This window comes from Ruditapes philippinarum, unplaced genomic scaffold, assembly GCF_026571515.1.
Source record: "Ruditapes philippinarum isolate M1 unplaced genomic scaffold, ASM2657151v2 ctg2024_1_1_1_1, whole genome shotgun sequence".
NCBI lineage: Eukaryota > Metazoa > Mollusca > Bivalvia > Venerida > Veneridae > Ruditapes > Ruditapes philippinarum.
In genome coordinates this window covers 343862-364417 of record NW_026858768.1, presented here as the reverse complement: position 1 = coordinate 364417, position 20556 = coordinate 343862, and the positions used below count along the sequence as shown (strand labels likewise).

The window sequence follows — 20556 nt, the reverse complement described above, 5'->3', positions numbered from 1 at the left end:
CGCAATATGCGGTCCTGTTCCAGAGTTCCTATGGGGGCTTTCGTCCGGGGGGGGGGGGGGCTTTTGCTGAATTCAGTGGCTTAATATTAGAAATCCACAATATTATAATAGAATCTAGATGGGCCAATGCTTGGTTGCACCTTCGGTTATGTACTGATGCCCTTTGTTGGTACGAGATTGCAGATATATGGTACAGAAGACCGTAAGAAATGGCATCAGTACATTACCGAAGTTGCAACCAAGATAACCAAGCGTTACAAGCTTGTACATGTTCACGTGTATTAAAATTACTACATATTAAAATTTTATAGATAGATGATTAAAAATAATTGTAATTTTGCATCCATTAATAATAATTATAATAATTTGATTTTGTTGTTGTTATTTATTTTCTAATGAAGAAATAACGATATGCCTGTCTGTCTGCCTGTCTGTCTGTTTGTCAGGTTTGGTATTATTCTTTTCAAAGAACAATTAATCCATATTAAAAAGGTACCAAATATCAATTTTAAATGATAAATACACCTACATTTTTAAAACGTAAATATTTCGAGTATTGGAGTTTATATAATTATAAATTAGCGCATTTGACGTAATTTTATATTGTCTTAAGAGTCAAGTCAAGTCAATTTGTTTATTTAAGTCTCACTTTTGTACATACATTAACAAATATAACAAAGTTATAAAAGAAATACGTGTACAAAACCACTCTAAAAGAGTTATGAGAGACTAAGAACATGATCATCAATAAAAACACATTTAAAAACAATATTAAGATACTAAAATATTGTTAAAAGCTGAAATATATGGTGGCAATAAAAATTATATTACACATATAAAACAAACGCATACTAACTATTATTCTGACTTTGACTATGATACATATATGTACAGAGTAAAAATTAGCCATTATATAATAAATTGCGCCTCACACATAATATATCAAAGCAGGCTTTGGCAGAATATTTTACAATATTTTCATTTGATAGCAAATATATGAATTTCTCACTATCACTATACATTAGAAATCTGTCATTAGTTTTTACATATGTCGATATAAAGCGCCTCTCTTATTTGCGAATAAAGTGGACATTTAACAAGGACATGTAGCTCATCTTCAATGCTATTACTACAATAAAAACATATTCTCTCATTAATTGGTAAAGCTTCATAGCGACCAGTCTCGATTTTTAGAGGAGCAACTCCACATCTAAATTTAGATAATGCGGCCCTATAATGTCTTTTTATTATTTCAGACTGTACATAGTGTTCAGTTTTATATTCTTTCTTAAATAGTTTATATTGTCTTAGTTTGTTGCCTTTTGTTCGTCCACTAACACCAGAAGTTGAATTTATTCTCGATGACCAATCATTTTTGAAATCCAGAAACAGTTTATCTTGCAATGAGTTCATAAAATTTGATCTCTCAGACTGGCTATAGTATTTGTTTAATATTAAAGATTTATTAAGATGTAAAGATCACCTAAATGTTATGAACTGTTACTTCATTACCATCTGATAAGACATCAGTAAAATAAAAAATTCATTTTTATGTGCTGTTACATGAGTGACAGGTACTGTAACAGGAAAGACACTTCTGTTATAGCATTGACAAAAAATAAACATGCATGGTACTTCGTTATTTTACCAAACTTTTATAGAATTCCATTTTATTTTATCTTAAGATACAATGTGATCTGAAATCTATTATGTAGTGTTTGATTATCATCTGACAAGACCGTGGTTAAATAACAATGTCATTTACATCTTGTTACATGAGTGACATTTTAGTTACAGGAAAGACATTTCTGTTACAACAGTGACAAAAATATGCATGCATGGCACTTCACAATTTCATCAAACTTGTATTAAATCCATTGATACAAGAAGATAATAAATGTAAGACATTCATCATATGTCAAAATCCAAGTGTACTGTCACACTTATTCTCCCCTAGTTTTATATTAATATGTATTTCTTAAATGCTAATAAATGGTTGAATGTTTGGTTAAATAAGATTGCTGGAGAAAGTTTATGGGGAAAAAACATTCATGAATGTTGAAATGTAGAACTTTGAACACATTACACCAAAACGTATTAAGAATAGGTTAGTGTTTGTTAGTCAGCTTTAATAAAAATACCTTAAGGTTTTACATTGTTTTGGTTTGGAACCCTGATTCAACAGGACAGTATTCAATGACAATTTGGTGTGGATTAAATATACCAAAGATTTTTTTAAAAGATGGAACAATCACAGGACAAAAATACTTTCAACCACTCAATGGTTATCAAAGCCTTCTAAATTTCTATTTTGTTCTTTTTGTTAAAATCATCAACAACCTTAAGATGATTGGACCCACTTATATTCACTGTCTTTCTAATTAAGCAAAAAAATTACCTTTAACAGAGGCATCGATCACTGTTATAAATTGATCACGTTTCTTTGACTGCATTACTACCTGCATTACTACCTTCTTCTGCCTTACTTCTGCCTTACTTCTTTCTGCTGGCTTACTACTTCCTGCTGACTTACATTTTCTTCTGCCTGACCACTTTCTCCTGACTTACTTCTTCTGCCTGACTACTTTATGCTGCCTTATTACTACTTTCTTTTGCCTGACTAATTTCTGATGACTTACTACTTTTTCTGCCGGACTACTTTAAACTAACTTACTATTAATTTTTTTTGCCTTAATACTAAATGTTGACTAACTACTTCCTTTTGCCTGACTTCTTTCTGCTGTCGTACTAATTCTTTCTGATGCCTTACTACTCCTTTCTGCTGACTTTCTGCTGTAATGGCAACCTTATGCTGTAATAACCTACTTCTTTCTGTTGGCTTACAACAGCTTCAGGTTTTAACTTATCTTCAGACTTACTAATTTCTAACTAATTCCATCTGACTTACCTACTGTCTACCGACTAACTACATTTTTCAGACTCACAGCTTAAACTTCTGACATAAATTTGTTACAACTTTCTGATGACTTACTACTTACTACTGACTCAAGAGTTTCACCTTAATTACAACTACCACTTTACCATAACCTGGGGCGTGGGCAATAGCTTGCACTTAAAAGGACCATGCAGGAACATTTTAATCAAACTGAGCCTGGAAAATCTTCAATTTCGCGGGAAGCAGTTCTACTTCTCAAGACATCAATTTATACATGTTATACTTAAAGACAATAGTGTAATTGATAAATTAGGTAAACAATCTATATATATTATACATTATAAAACAAATGTTTTTAAAAATCTGCAAATTTTGAATTACAATCATTATATATAAAATATAATGGCAGAGGATGTAACATTTTTCCCCCTAAAAGTATCATTTAGTTTGCAAAATCACTTATTAACAATTTTCTTTGATACCTGAAACGCTTATACTGTAACATATTTGTCACTCGTGTAACAATGTTTAAGTCTAGGAGAAGCAATCTAACAAATATATCTGAAAAATCAATAAATTAGTTCTAAAAACTTTCATTTAGATAGTTTACATACAATGGAAATGATAAATTTTGGCCTCTTCTTATGGTCTCAACCCGGTACGGAATTAGACCCAGCCCGTTGTAGTCTAGAAAGTAGTTCTTTAAAATTTGGAAGTGGCCCAATTTAAGTCATTTCTAGTTAGATTGGTCATAATTAAAGTGTATTTATTGCATGTGTGTAGTTTTTGTGTGTTATATGATGAGTTTAACAGTTGTTTTTTGTGTATTCTCCAGGAACTCATTTGTTGGCGGAAGGATTAAAGATGTACAACCCACCAGCAGTCAAGAGTTTTTAAAGTGGTGAATTTAAACTGTGTTACAACAGAATGAAGATTTCTGAAAAAAGGAGATGGCTAACCTAATATATTTTGGGCCTCATTTGACTCAGATAGTGTTGATGTTTAAAGTTGAAGACAGTATATAATTCATCAAGAACAGTGGAATCCAGAATTAAGCCTCAAATGTGACTGATTTACTATAGAACAAAGAATACGAAAATTCACCAGGTCGACACCTTATGATAAGATATCAAAATCATAACAACGCATTTTGTCACTACTGTAACATAAATTATGCAAAATGAGTATCATTTTATATCGTATAATTATAAACAAAAAGTAAACCATTATTTCTAATGTATAATCTGAAAATTTTAATAGGTTTATACAGTAAATTTCAAGGTCTTTTCTACAAATTACACTTTTAAATTAACTGATAATTGTTTTAAATGTACATGTATCTACTGTTACTTATTTGGTCACTACTGTTACAAAATTAGCTGTAACAGAAGTGACTGTTACATGAGTGACATATTTAATGTTAATCTCAGTAAAAGTAATAACAATGTATCCCTAATAGATGTGAATCGTTCTTAATGACTTTTACCACATATTTTACAAAATTCTCAGTGGGGCTGTAAATGCAGAGTACTGACAATTAAAGCATACTACCCGTTACAGGATTGACGGGAATAAAAATTACGCAAGTAATTGCCAACAGAAGTATGCATTTTCAAAAATATACAAACAAGATGATCCCATGTGGCACCTCCTGTGTTACTATTTAGAGACTTCTCTTTATTTTAGAGGCTTTGTTTTATTCTTAATAGCTAGGGATCAGTTATTACTTTTAATGATCATGAATATGTTACAGGAGTGACATAAACTTTAGGGACAGATTTCAAATTTTAAAATATAATACAAAAACTGTTGTAAATGTGCGTTTAAATCAAAGTTGACTGGCTTAAACATAAGATAATGCGAAAAGGGTATGTTTTTGACAGTTAAATTGTCATGAGATTTGTAATATTTTCACAAATGCTGTTATTTTTGTGTAGGGACAGCACTAATTGGCTCTAATTGGCACTTCTGATAATATTTTTTAAGGGTTTATATAACCGTTAAAAAACTGGAAACTGTTGAAATTATGAGATTTTAGCTAAACATTTCGTGTCCATTTGCATTTTCAGTAAAATCTCTTAAATATACTGTCCTAGGATGATAATTTGGTCTTAACGGTACATGGGAAAGTCCAAAAACGGGGTTATCTGGATTATTATCCGATATCGTAAAAGTAAACACTTACAAATACTATATAGCATTATTCTTACAGTATCGTTTGCGTATTACCGTTATGGCTCTGTCGGTAGATCGAAATTATTTGTAACTTTTAGAGTTTTGTTCTCATAGGTTCGAACCCCAAGTAGTGCCATTTTATAACCACAGGTTTTTCTTCTTGCTCTGTTTTTTTATCATTATAATTATTCATTTATTTTCGTTTTCCTTTTTGTTTCTTCTTATGATATACATGTACATGTATATTTTATAGTATATATTTATTTTTTATTTCTATTTTTTTTCTTTTTGTATTTTTTGATCACAGTGAAATAAAATATTCGATCTCATATTCATGTATGCATAAAACCGGTCAAACAATTGACTGTTCTGAGGTAAAAAAAATGTACCAGTAGTCGAACTTCTGTCTGTACGGATAAACTCATTACTGACACGGTTGCTCTACCTACTGCGCTAACAAGACATATGGTAACATGTAGTTTTATTTTCATTTTTATAGATTGTGGCATTGATCTGCCTAACCTATTTTTCGCATTGTTATTGGTCTTTGTTATGTAAACAAAGGCTCAAGTTTACATCCTAGGACAGTATTAATACAAAGTTTTGGCCGTAGGACAGAAAATGTTACGAAAATATAGAATGACTCCAATACATTTTTGTGTTTACAGATCAAAATCGCTGTAATTTTGAAGTGTTGATCTGTATTTTCTCTTATGAATGTTTTGGAACCTAAGGTTTTTTTTTTCGGTATAATAAAATAAATAACATATGGCTGTCGGGGTGATAGAGGATAGTGCCAACCCTTGAACTGGCATATTACCCTCGGCTGCGCCTCGGGGTAATATACAACTTCTCGGGTTGACAATATCCTCTATCACCCCGACAGCAATATGTTATTTATATATTATTATACCTCAATATATCCTTCAATGTAAAACTCCCATAGGCCTACAATGTGTTCTGATCGAATATCACCCTCCTAGAATATATTTCCCGGGGAATATTTCTTATATCACCCTGGGGTACATAACCCTTACATAACTCTGTATTGATAAAAACGATAATGCTTTAGTAACCAGTTAGCATGATGCAAACTGACAGCCATGTGTTATTTATATAACATTGTTAAGTTAATATTTGACATATAAGTATTTTTTAAATGTACATGTTTGTATCCAACCAGCACAGCAAGAAAACATACATTTACGTCAAGTGTCTATTACGGTGGCACAGATGTGACACATGGGTGTCTTTATTTATCTTGTTCACACAAGATATTATCTTGTTCCCACGAGATATTATCTTGTTCCCACGAAATAATTATCTTGTTCCCACGAGATAATATCTTGTTCCCACGAAATAATTATCTTGTTCCCACGAGATAATATCTTGTTCCCACGAAATAATTATCTTGTTCCCACGACATAATTATAGCCAATCAGAAGGTGTAAAATGGTAATATAGCAGTTACTTCTCCTTATTTAGTTGAACATTTACTTGATTATACATGTATATACATTATATTCATGTATAACCATGTAGGTTGATCTTGAAAGTGCCACACTGTAGGGACATACAAAACCTTAACTATCAATTACTGGTGTTTAATAGCGCATTTGCGTGCAAACTGATCTGGGTCGACACTGGAGGGATGCATGTAAGTAGCCTTTCAAAACTCTGTATTTATAAGGCGGTGGCCCCGCAGTGGCGTTCAGTCCACCACGCGCGAATGAGTAATAATCAAATACAAATATCTACGGTGGCACAGAGGTGACATGTGGGTGTCTTTATTTATCTCGTTCCCACGAGATAATAAGTCGTTCCCACGAGATAATATCTCGTTCCCACGAGATAATTATCTCGTTCCCACGAGATAATAAGTCGTTCCCACGACGTAATCTCGTTCCCACGAGATAATTATCTCTTTCCCACGAGATAATAAGTCGTTCCCACGACATAATATCTCGTTCCCACGAGATAATTATCTCGTTCCCACGACATAATATCTCGTTCCCACGAGATAATAAGTCGTTCCCACGACATAATATCTCGTTCCCACGAGATAATATCTCGTTCCCACGAGTTAATTATCTTGTTCCCACGAGATAATATCTCGTTCCCACGAGATAATTTCAGCCAATCAAAACTCAGTATAGTGGAAAAATTAAAAGTTATTTCCCTTTTTTTAACAAATGCTAAAATGGACTTTAACAATCAGGCTAATATTAGAAACCTACGAATGGTAACGAACCATCGTACCATTACGAATCTGATCCACACAGCAAAATGCAATGATTTAAAATTGCCCTAACGGAACTCTGTACTATTCCCACTGAATACCTTATCGCAGACGTCTAATTAACAGTATTTTATTCCTGTATGACTATGTATTCTTAACAATTTCTTCGCAGTTAAAGAATTTCGCTCCTATCTGTATTCTCATGTCTCGTCGCATTTAAAGTTTTTCTCTCCTGTATGTATTCTCCACCTCTAGTCACATTTAAAGTATCTTTCTCCTGTATGTATTCTCATGTCTCGTCTCAGTTAAAGAATTTCTCTTTTGTACGTATTCTCATGTCTCGTCGCAGTTAAAGAATTTCTCTCCTGTATGTATTCTCATGTCTCGTCTCAGTTAAAGAATTTCTCTCCTATATGCATTCTCACGTCTCGCCGCATTTAAAAAAATCACTCCTGTATGTATTCTCATGTCACGTCGCACTTAAAGAATGTCTGTCCTGTTTATATTCTTATGTTTCGTCGCAGTTAAAGATTTTCTCTCCTGTATGTATTCTCATGTCTCATCGCAGTTAAAGAATTTCTCTCCAGTATGTATTTTTCTCTCGTGTATGTATTCACATGTCTTCGTCACAGTTAAAAAATTTCTCTCTCGTGTATGTATTCTCATGTCTTGTCGGAGTTAAATAATTTCTCTCCTGTATGTATTCTCACGTCTCGTCGCATTTAAATTATTTATCTCCTGGTATGCTATTCTCATGTCTCTTCGCAGTTATAGTATTTCACTCCTATATGTATTTCTCACGTCTCGTCGCAGTTAAAGAATATCTCTCCTGAATGTATTCTCATGTCTCGTCGCAGTTTAAGAAGTTCTCTCCTGTATGTATTCCCATGTCTCGTTGCAGTTAAAGAATATCTCTCCTGAATGTATTCTAATGTCTCGTCGAAGTTAAAGAATTTCTCTCCTGTATGTATTCCCATGTCTCGTTGCAGTTAAAGATTTTCTATCCTGTATGTATTCTCATGTCTTGTCGTATTTCAAGTATTTCTCTCCTGTATGTATTCTCATTTCTCGTCGCAGTTAAAGAATTTCTCTCCTGTATGTAATCTCACGTCTCGTGGCATTTAAAGTATTTCTCTCTTGTTTGTATTCTCACGTCACGTCGCATTTAAAGTATTTCTCTCCTGTATGTATTCTCATGTTTATAGGCCAACATCGTTGCTATTGGGTTTACCCTTTAACAAAGTGAATGTTTGGTCGCATAGGGATCATGTGGCTTTGATACTGCTGGATGCTGTGTGATTTCTCCTTTAATTGGGTAGTGCGTTTATGAAGTTCATACAGAAGAGGCTTTTTGTTCATCAAATAACATAAAGGAATATATGATAATGGATACAGAAAAGAAAGTCTTATAAATATGACGTTTGTTGCCATGTCTGTGTCTCAAGTTTTTACATGACATTTTGTTATTTGTGGCTATACATTTATAAAGACGGGTGTGCTATTTTCTTACCCTCGGGATCCATTATACGGAGAATGGTTGCTAAGTCGCCTGATCGAACATATAAACCATTTGCCAGACATCTTTCACGCATAATCCTGTATCCGTGTTGCTGGCCTGAATGTTGGAGTTCATTCTGGACGAAGTCTATAACTGAAGATGGATCAGAGTACGACCTTCGTTGAAGTCCTTCAGACCTTAAAAGTCTATATAAATGTCTTATTGACAATAATATCCCATGTTGTTCTCGCAACACTATTTGCCGGTAATTCAATCTTTCATGAAAGTATCTTGATATAAGGTTTCTAATATTAGCCTGATTGTTAAAGTCCATTTTAGCATTTGTTAAAAAAAGGGAAATAACTTTTAATTTTTCCACTATACTGAGTTTTGATTGGCTGAAATTATCTCGTGGGAACGAGATATTATCTCGTGGGAACGACTTATTATCTCGTGGGAACGAGATATTATGTCGTGGGAACGAGATAATTATCTCGTGGGAACGAGATATTATGTCGTGGGAACGACTTATTATCTCGTGGGAACGAGATAATTATCTCATGGGAACGAGATATTATGTCGTGGGAACGACTTATTATCTCGTGGGAACGAGATAATTATCTCGTGGGAACGAGATATTATGTCGTGGGAACGACTTATTATCTCGTGCGTGAGAACGAGATAAATAAAGACACCCACATGTCACCTCTGTGCCACCGTAAATATCTTAAATCAATGCAGCATGAGAAGGACCGTCTTCGCAGCACTTAAGAAAAAAGTTACAAAACCCATTTAACACGTGTTGCGTATATGCTTATAACGACCATTTTCGAACCATATCCCCCGACAAGCAAATGCTTCATCCTGTCAAGGTCTGCACTGTTCGCTGTTGAATCAGTAGGTCAGATTTTAACTGTCAAAGCAGTTAACCCCTTGATTAGCTCACATGGTTTATACAGGTTAACTGCTTTGTTTGCCAGATAGAGTTGCATATTTTTCTTAACTTTTGACCACTTGACAGTAAAGAAATATGCAACTCTGTCCACGCCCCTATACCGTTCACAAACTTTCGGGACGGACACTTAGACACTTGGACGGACAATGGCAACGCTATATGGGGCACAAAAATATTGAAGAACACAAACAATGCTGAAACGTATTGCTGCGGTGAGTTAAGAAGGCACATGCACCCCGCGCCCCATCCGGATCTGCAACTGGCCATGCACAATAATGTATGATACATTTTACGTCGGGGGTAAACCAGAGGGTAAAATCACGGGTTAGTTGGATAGATTGTTACAGTATCCAATACAATAAATTACAAATTAACATATGAAAAGTTGAGACATCTATCGTTAACCGATTTGGACATTTATGAGCACCTAATTTGTTGCGACATTTTTCGTTAATTTTTGGACGTTTATCGTTAAAGGAGTTTTGGACATTTATCGGCGATTGAGACATTTATCGTCAATTTTTGGACATTTATCGTCGTTTGGACATTTTTCGACGTTTGGACATATATCGGCGCTACAGCATCCAATATAATCATCCTGTTATGGACAGTTAAGAGCGTTTGAACTTTTCCATGAAACAACAATATTAAAAGTTTCCGAATGAGCGTCGAGCGTAAAATCATATCAATATTAAATCACATTTCCTTAAAGGCACATTAATATTTATGCCTCAGAAACAAATGCATTTTTACTTCCAATAATTGTTTTAGAGAATGTTAGCAGACAGTAGCGATAATTGTGAAATAACTTGCCATAAAAGTAGCAAATTGTAAACAACGTAGTATTTTTACTTCCATACAAAATACAAATTCACTATAAGTGTACTTTTTGCCAAAAAGGAAAAGACGAAAAAGATGGTTAAAGTATTTGGCCAATGAGTAACTTTTTGGGTACTATAAAGGTTTTTTGAAAAATAAGAATAAAAACTCTTATGAGGCATATTGGACATTTAACATATTTTGGATATACATGTAGAATAAACAGGTTATTTAACATTACACAAGTACAATACGGGAAAATTTTATTTCCAATTGGGATGGGACGGACTTCAGTGAAGAGTAAACGGACGTCAAAAAATGCACGGTTCTTGTTTCCTGTATTATCAAAACCAAAAGCCGACATCTGATTTTTTTATTTTATCTCAATACAATCATAAAATCCTGTAGTAATGAATGACATAAAATCAGATAGTTCTAGAAACATAAACAATGTTGAAACTTTACAGGAATGTTTTACAAAAACTATTTATCAATGTTCCACCACATTCTCACCTTCTTTTTCCCTGTCCGTTGAAAAAAATAAACACAGTTTCCTGTTTTTATTTTTGAGCCGCGTCACGATAAAACCAACATAATAGGTTTGCGACCAGCATGCATCCAGACCAGCCTGCGCATTCGCGCAGTCTGATCAGGATCCATGCTGTTCGCTATCAGTTTCTTTACTTGTTATAGGGTCTGTAAGCGAACAGCATGGATCCTGATCAGACTGCGCGGATGCGCAGGCTGGTCTGGATCCATGCTGGTCGCAAACCCATTATATTGGTTTTGTCGTGACACGGCTCTTTTGTTTCTTGGTGCTGTTAAATATGCAAATCAACCATGTCAACAGTGGACTCAAAACAGTATTAAATCAACATGACATAGTTTGCATTGGCCACCACATGGACGGCTCTACACATATATCTCAGACGTGTAAAATTTTACACGTACGTGTATTTCGTAATCAAATATATACTTTTGTTTAAACAATAAATTTATTTTCAAAAAACAGAATAAACAAAATGTACTTATATTGAGAATATAACATATAAATATAAATAAATATATCAAACTTAAATAAATTATGAACAAAAGTGAGACATTAACATGTTCTTATTAAGTTAGTTAACAAGAGTACACCGTTCAACGAGTTAACAATGTTTTTCGTCGTCGTCGTCGTCGTCATCGTTGTTTCCTCAAACAATTATTTTATCTTCTAATGTTTATAGTAGTCGGATATATAGGGTACTCTACGTGTATGTTGACCCCATTTATCCCGTCCTATACACACCTCTCGACCTCTCCACCACTCTTCAATGTTTCCATAACTCGTTTGTGAGCGCGATGTGTCATGTAACATGGCGCATACACGACACCAGAAAAATGTGTTAATGAAACTACCTGAACCCTTCCATCTAAAATACTCGTTATAAAGATGATCATTCTGATCTAAGTCTATGAGATAATCAGCTAGATCTCTAGGACTCGTGTATTCGTCCACGTGAATAAACGAATAATGTGGTGAAACCCGACGGTAATCTTCCGGCGCCGCTCCCATCACTATCGGAATTACATCGTGCCTGAAGTAAATGATAATATTAGCTCATTAGACGTTTAGTGCATGTCTTTTAAACTGGTACAGATCCAATCTATATTGTACTCTTTAATGTTAAACCACTGTTAACTTGAGTGTTTCTTTAGTTTAATGTCTTTCCTCGCAAAAAAATTGATTGTGTGACATACAGAGTTCATTTTACATTTTTGAGCTCCGTAATGATACACGGAATAAGCGGGATATATAGCTTCCTGTACTTAAAACTTAGAGGACAATTATGCCCCAGAAATGCTGCCCATTTATTTCTCAAATCTTTCAATTTTTGGTATCTTGTTACAGTTTTCAAAGTAATACTCATGCACCATAATTATACATGTACTATCTATGGCAACTATGTATGGAAGACAAAATGCTACTTTGTTTACATTTTGCTACCTTTATGTCATATTACAATACATTCAGCGTTATTTTCTTCAGTTTTGAATATCTAACATACCAGAAATATATTAATCAAACACAATTTCTTCTTTCGCTGATTTGTTGAATAGTATATACAATGTAATAATACCAAACCTCTGGTATCAATCACCTGAAAGAATATCAATTATTCCTATTCTTGAAGAATAAACAACTTTAACCGACACGCGATGCATTTTAACGAATCCCACAAATATTTATATATAAAAAATAATGCATCTGAGTGCATGAAATAAAATCTAAGTAATATAAATAAACTACTCACTGTAAACCGGTGAAGAAAAACTTTTCTGTTATGTAATCCCTGCAGTTTGAATTTTCAAAGGAAAGATAAAATTTGTATTCTTTATTTAACATTTCTGAGCAGGAATTCTGACCTCGTGGGCATTTCTTGTCGCCACACTTTCCAAAAATATCCACTTGCATAAATTTTGACAATTCCTTTGCATACTCGAGTCTATTATTTGTAGCCCGGCAGTTAGATACAAACCAAGCTATCTTTTTAGTTTTACCTTCTGCGTAGTTTTTAGTCATTTTAGGAAGAATATTAGAAATAGTTTTGTCGTGTTTTACAAACTTTTCATACGGTGCTACAATATCAGAATCATGTCTATAAGACGCTGTCCAATTAAAATGTCCATTAAACTTTCGAAGACTTGGTGTGAAATATGGAGCTTCCAGCAAATACAGAATCCAAATTTGACTCGGAGGTCGGCGAAACCAAGGGAATCTCGGATTTTGACGGAAAAGAACGGCATCTGCCGAGTGAGCTGCTCGTCTGCTATCGGTAAGTTGACAGTTGTTGACGGGACACTTTTGTTCCAGGAAAGTAGCTCGCCCGGGTTTTACTCCCCAATCTTTATAACCATTATATAGCAAAATGGTTTTCATTGGAATAGAATGTACATTATCTACAGAAACAGGTTTATGATTCAACTGTTTCAGAATTCTGTCATCTTCATAATTATCTAAACTCGGCCACAATGATGGCGGCTTCGAATATATCACAGTCTTTTGTGTAAAGTCACTATTGCGAAATGTCTTAGGAGCCTCAAGATAATTTCGCGGTGTCACTTCAGGAGGTAGTTTTGAAACTTTCTTTACTTTTGAATTGTTTTTATAGCCTAAAATCAAATACTTTGAATCAGTGTGTGAACTGTGGTCCGGTGACAGTTCTAGGGCATAATTGTCGTCTGCAACTCCATCCAAGACATTGACATAAAAGTTTAAAGAAATCAAAGACATAAAACATGTTAGCACGATAAATGATCTAACAGTACGCACACAATTTCGCATATCCATAATGATAACTTTTTCTTATTAAAAGCAATGTCTAATTTACAAAAAAAAGTCCTTATTATTTGTTTTCGTCCGAGTTATTAATTGCAAAGTCCATTTTCAAAACATAAAAAACTAGTTTTCACTAGAAACTGTTGTGTTATGTTGGGCAGTTTTATTTTATTATAGAAATGACCATAAACTAATGTAATATATGATGAGATTTATTTGATTTTTACTGTCACAAACTTCCGGTTACCTTGTGTGTATTGAAAGCGATGTGACCGTCGGTCAGAGGCCGGGAGCACGCGGCTGTCAGAAATGATCCTTGAACGTTAGTTAACTGTTCATTTACCCGCGGGCTTTAAATAGGGAAATATAACTGTTAATAAAATCAAATTTTAATTAATACTGTATATAAATAATACATAGACATTGCTTTTCGGTTCTTACCCATTGCAGTAGAAAAAAATGATGTTGCTGCATGAGTATCACGGTATGCACGTGTGTGATGTGGCCTTTAGTGGCGATTAAAATATCAGTTCCTCTACAACCCGAGGTAACGAACAATGGTGTCAAAACTTGAAAATAACAACAATAATAATAATAAAGACTTTATTCTACGAGAGAACTCATTTAAACAACATATTAGTTACTCAACAAAGAACAGTATAAAAGTAACATATTCAAACAATTAAAATACATAAATGTAGCATATATGATATGTTAAAGGCAAAGCTATCAATTTGTAGTATAGAATTGACATGTTGAGAATGTTTCTGCTAATCGCCGCTTAAACTCACTGGAACGGATTTGTCAGAATAACAGCGACTTCACCACTAGTGTAAGTCCGGATAAGAGTGACATGTAAAGAAAAGTCAATTTTTTTCCTACTGGTAAGTACAAGATCAGTTTCCAGACAATAATAACGGCTTTATACGGATTTATGGATCTATGAATGGATATGCTGATCTTTAAAGCTGTATGCCTCTAGATGAGCCGATATATGTCAAGAAAATCAACCTTCAGAAATATGTACTAAAAATTTAGAAGAGTAACAACAATATTTACTATTCAAGAAATAGTTTACATTGTTATATGCAAATACTAACTGATTTTGCAGTATCTATCATCATTTTTCTACCGCGTGACTAACGCATTGTGGGGATTTTGCATATTCTGACATATCTTTTATGTAATATTCTCCGATTTTAAGTTTCGTTTGCAATGTGTTAATAAATTTCTTTGTTAACTTGAAAACCGTTTACTTTTTAATAGATAATGAAATTTTTTATGAATATTAGCTCGAATCTGGAGGTATGCTGCTTTAATTTTTATCTTCAGTATAAATGGTTTCATGACTTAGCTGGGGTCAATGTCAGTACACCATTTGAAATGATTAAGATATGTATCTTTGGTTGTGGCATGCAAGTTTGCACCTCTACGTATGTGAAATGTTTTCTTTATTTCTCGATACCAATCAAAACTGTATGTATCACTATCATTAACGTTCAAAACATATAGCGTCCTAAAATTTGGATAACGTTGGGTTTCACATAAAATATACTAAAAGAGCATGCTTTCGGAAACGTATTGCATAATTAAGTTCTGGATAACCTTACTTTTGATATAACCTTGATAATCATAAGCCGTACGGGAAGATAAATAATTCGCCGATAGTTCACATGGAACACAACTTTCAATGCAAGAAATATATTGTTGCAATTTACAAGATAGAAAATATAAGACAACATTATCAAAATTTTGAGTTAATGTCCACAAGCTTTCTCTTTTATTTGGACGACATACGAAATTCCGCTTGATCAACGGCAATGTAAGTTCTATAACACTAACACATTTGAAGCAGAGTATCACTTTTTATGATGTGTCCAAGATAAAAAGAGCTAAGAAAAAGTTTGTTTTTTTTTACAGTTTTCTCTAAATTACCAGCTATGAATAAATTTAATTTTTTATTCAATTCAAAATAGAAATAAAGACAGAAATAATCTTTTGAAGATTTTGTATTATGCCTGGCTGATGTATTCTTTATAAAATCCTTAAATAGTTTGTGTAACATGCTATTTGCCTAATACCAGAACACCTTTTAAGAAAAAGAATTGTTATTCTTTTATGTCTTATCATATGTTTAAAAATATATTGTATTGTATTTGTATTTGTATTTGTATTGTATTGTATTGTATTGTAGTGTACTGATGTTTTGCTCACTGCTCTCTTCTATCCAGAAACGAACAACAAAGCGTTGAGTAGTATTTGCATTTCTGCTTCCCTTCCCTTCTGGTCCAGAAAAAGCGATATTCAAAGTCTTAATGAAAATGATATACTTTAATTTGGAATCTTCTTTGATAGTGTTATGCTTGGCAGGTGTTAGACGATTTTGTGATTACCATTATGCAAATATGATCTTCATATGATCTATGTCACAAAGGAAGATAACTCTGCAGTACAGGCATAATAAACTGCTGTCATATTGGCCCTGGAGTTGTCCCCTTTTAATAATTCTATACTGAATGGATGCTCATGTTTTTATGTTTGTGTTGAACATATGTGAACATGAATAGATGAAACTAAAACAAATTACTAAAAAGAAAAAGGCAAATCGCCGATGGCCAACTCCGATCTGAATTACTACTGAACTATTTCCTTCTACAATTGACTACTGAAAACATATAATCAGTCTTACAAATTAATACCACCATATTAACTAAGTAAGACGTTTATGGTTGTAAACGTTGGCCAAAAAAAAAAGACAATATTGATTAAGGTTTTTCCTTTCGAGATGTTTGAAGGTTCTGCATTGAACCAGACTAGCTCTAAAAAGGGCTGTTCAGAAAATAATTGTATATCATTCGTCGTCTTCAGTTTCGTACTCAGACTCACTGCTCTCTTCTATCCAGAAACGCACATCATGACGCAGCATGTTGATGTCTTCAGCTTTCATGTAAACATAGTTATAGTACATGCTTCTCACGCCTTCCAAGACAGATAACTTCAGTTTCAGATTGTAACGAAAACATTTAAAGTTGTCTCCCTTAGCTTTGTTGTATCTGTAACTTATGTCAGCCATAAGTTTGTTTAGGTGCATCAGCTGGCGAGAAGCTTTCGTGAATTTTATTTCTGTATCTCGTAATTCTCGCCGTTTCTGTTGAAGTGTCTGATTCTCAGCTCCCGTCTTTGTTGACTTGACATTACTACTGAAGACTCTGTGTCCGTATTTATCAGAGGAAATTCTCATATTTGAAGACATTCTTTCTAAATTTGCTTTTAGGAATGATTTAAGAATGTTTCAAGACGTGTATTTATGTACTGTCTTAATTCAGAACAAGACAATAGTGATAAACATCAAATGTCACAAATTGTGTTCATATAACTTGACAAAAATCAAGATTGCCAGACGAGATAAAAAGGTGTTAAAACAATCAGAATAGGTGATTACTCCAGTAATTTAACTGTCTAGATGGTAATTACTCAAAACAAACTACACCATCAACTTTCATCACCGTTAGATAATTGTTTGTGATAGCATGATTATTATCTAAAAACATAGTTCTTAAAGGCGACGTTCTTACGCAAATTATTAAAACAAATTCGCATTCGTATTTTTCGTAAATTCATATAATAATGAGTTACATGCATATTGTGGTAAAAGCTAATCCTAATTGTAGGATTTATCCGCTGATCTACTTTCTCTTTCAGGACAAAAAAAGATATTACATTACACTTTATTATTAACTTTTTCCCTTTTGCTGTATACATGTCTCGTCTTAAAATAATATTTGGTTGCTATTTCTATAAAAAGGTGGATTCATCTGCCGATCCACATTCTTTTTTAGGACAAAAAAAAAAGATTTTATATTACACTATATTGTTAAGTCATAGTAAAATTTGACATGTCTTTTAAAATATATATTTTTCTTTTCATATTTTATACAATAATTCTATCATTTTAATCAAAAGTAAACAAACAAACAAAGCACTAAGATTCATTAAGTTTAACGTAAAGATTCATGTTCGGCCATCTTAACATCATTAAGCTCATATGATCGTAAATGTTTAGCATAACATTGAAAACATCAGAAAAAAGACAATATTGATTAAGGTTTTTCCTTTCGAGATGTTTGAAGGTTCTGCATTGAACCAGACTAGCTCTAAAAAGGGCTGTTCAGAAAGTAATTGTATATCATTCGTCATCTTCAGTTTCGTACTCAGACTCACTGCTCTCTTCTATCCAGAAACGCACATCATGACGCAGCATGTTGATGTCTTCAGCTTTCGCGGAAACGTAGTTATAGTACATGCTTCTCACGCCTTCCAAGGCAGATAACTTCAGTTTCAAATTGTAACGAAAACATTTAAAGTTGTCTCCCTTAGCTTTGTTGTATCTGTAACTCATGTCAGCCATAAGTTTGTTTAGGTGCATCAGCTGGCGAGAAGCTTTCGTAAATTTTATTTCTGTATCTCGTAATTCTCGCCGTTTCTGTTGAAGTGTCTGATTCTCAGCTCCCGGCTTTGTTGACTTGACATTACTACTGAAGACTCTGTGTCCGTATTTATCATAGGATACTCTCATATTTGAAGACATTTCTTTCTAAATTTGCTTTTAGGAATGATTTAAGAATGTTTCAAGACGTGTATTTATGTATTGTCTTGATTCAGAACAAGACAATAGTGATAAACATCAAATGTCACAAATTGTGTTCATATAACTTGACAAAAATCAAGATTGCCAGACGAGATAAAAAGGTGTTAAAACAATCAGAATAGGTGATTACTCCAGTAATTTAACTGTCTAGATGGTAATTACTCAAAATAAACTACACCATCATCTTTGATCACCGTTAGATAACTGTTTGTGATAGCACGATTATTATCTAAAACATAGTTCTTAAAGGCGACGTTCTTACACAAATTACTTAAAAAATTTCGCATTCGTATTTTTCGTAAATTCATATAATAATGAGTTACATGCATATTGTAGTAAAAGCTGCTCTCTTAATTTCCTCTAATATTTTTTGTTCGCTTAACTGTTAAATTTTGAATAAAAACCAATCGTATACTAGCAGTAACTTAATTTTCAATTATGTCGAAATTTTGTTATAAACCCATGTTTAAGATCATATGGTCGTAAATGTTTAGCATAACATTAAAAACATGGGGAAAAAAGACAATACTGGTTAAGGTTTTTCCTTTCGAGATGATTGAAGGTTCTGCATTGAACCAGAATAGAAAAAAAAACGGGAAAAGTAGTCCGCTTTTTATGAATGAAATTCGACATAATTGAAAATTAAGTTACTGCAAATGTACGATTGGCTGTTATTCAAAATTTAACAGTTAAGCGAACAAAAATATTAGAAGAAATTAAGAGAGCAGCTGTTACTACAATATGCATGTAACTCATTATTATATGAATTTACGAAAATTACGAATGCGAATTTTTTTTAATAATTTGTGTAAGAACGTCGCCTTTAAGAACTATGTTTTTTAGATAATAATCGGCTATCACAAAACTTATCTAACGGTGATTAAAGTTTTGATGGTGTAGTTTATTTTGAGTAATTACCATCTAGACAGTTAAATTACTGGAGTAATCACCTATTCTGATTGTTTAACACCTTTTTATCTCGTCTGGCAATCTTGATTTTTGTCAAGTTATATGAACACAATTTGTGACATTTGATGTTTATCACTATTGTCTTGTTCTGAATTAAGACAGTACATAAAATACACGTCTTGAAACATTCTTAAATCATTCCTAAAAGCAAATTTAGAAAGAATGTCTTCAAATATGAGAATTTCCTATGATAAAATACGGATACAGAGTCTTCAGTAGTAATGTCAAGTCAACAAGACGGGAGCTGAGAATCAGACACTTCAACAGAAACGGCGAGAATTACGAGATACAGAAATTAAAATTCACGAAAGCTTCTCGCCAGCTGATGCACCTAAACAAAACTTATGGCTGACATAAGTTACAGATACAACAAAGCTAAGGGAGACAACTTTAAATGTTTTCGTTAACAATCTGAAACTGAAGTTATCTGTCTTGGAAGGCGTGAGAAAGCATGTACTATAACTATTTTTACATGAAAGCTGAAGACATCAACATGCTGCGTCATGATGTTCGTTTCTGGATAGAAGAGAGCAGTGAGTCTGAGTACGAAACTGAAGACGACGAATGATATACAATTATTTTTCTGAACAGCCCTTTTTAGAGCTAGTCTGGTTTCAATGCAGAACCTTCAAACATCTCGAAAGGAAAAACCTTAATCAATATGTCTTTTTTTTTGGCCAACGTTTACAACCATAAACGTCTTACTTAGTTAATATGGTGGTATTAATTTGTAAGAATGATTATATGTTTTCAGTAGTCAATTGTAGAAGGAAATAGTTCAGTAGTAATTCAGATCGGAGTTGGCCATCGGCGATTTGCCTTTTCTTTTAGTAATTTGTTTTAGTTTCATCTATTCATGTTCACATATGTTCAACACAAACATAAAAACATGAGCATCCATTCAGTATAGAATTATTAAAAGGGGACAACTCCAGGGCCAATATGACAGCAGTTTATTATGCCTGTACTGCAGAGTTATCTTCCTTTGTGACATAGATCATATGAAGATCATATTTGCATAATGGTAATCACAAA

General features: G+C 33.4%; 1 protein-coding gene across 1 annotated transcript; it reads right to left on the bottom strand.

Annotated features, from left to right (window-relative positions):
• Positions 1-11272: 11272 nt before the first annotated feature.
• Positions 11273-14081, bottom strand: LOC132754225 (glycoprotein 3-alpha-L-fucosyltransferase A-like). The gene is made up of 2 exons (XM_060744826.1): positions 12880-14081; positions 11273-12162 (listed from the first exon to the last, which is right to left on the bottom strand). The coding sequence occupies exons 1-2, from the start codon at positions 13914-13916 to the stop codon at positions 11799-11801; spliced, it is 1401 nt and encodes a 466-aa protein (XP_060600809.1). The 5' UTR covers positions 13917-14081; the 3' UTR covers positions 11273-11798.
• Between the last annotated feature and the right edge of the window lie 6475 nt (positions 14082-20556).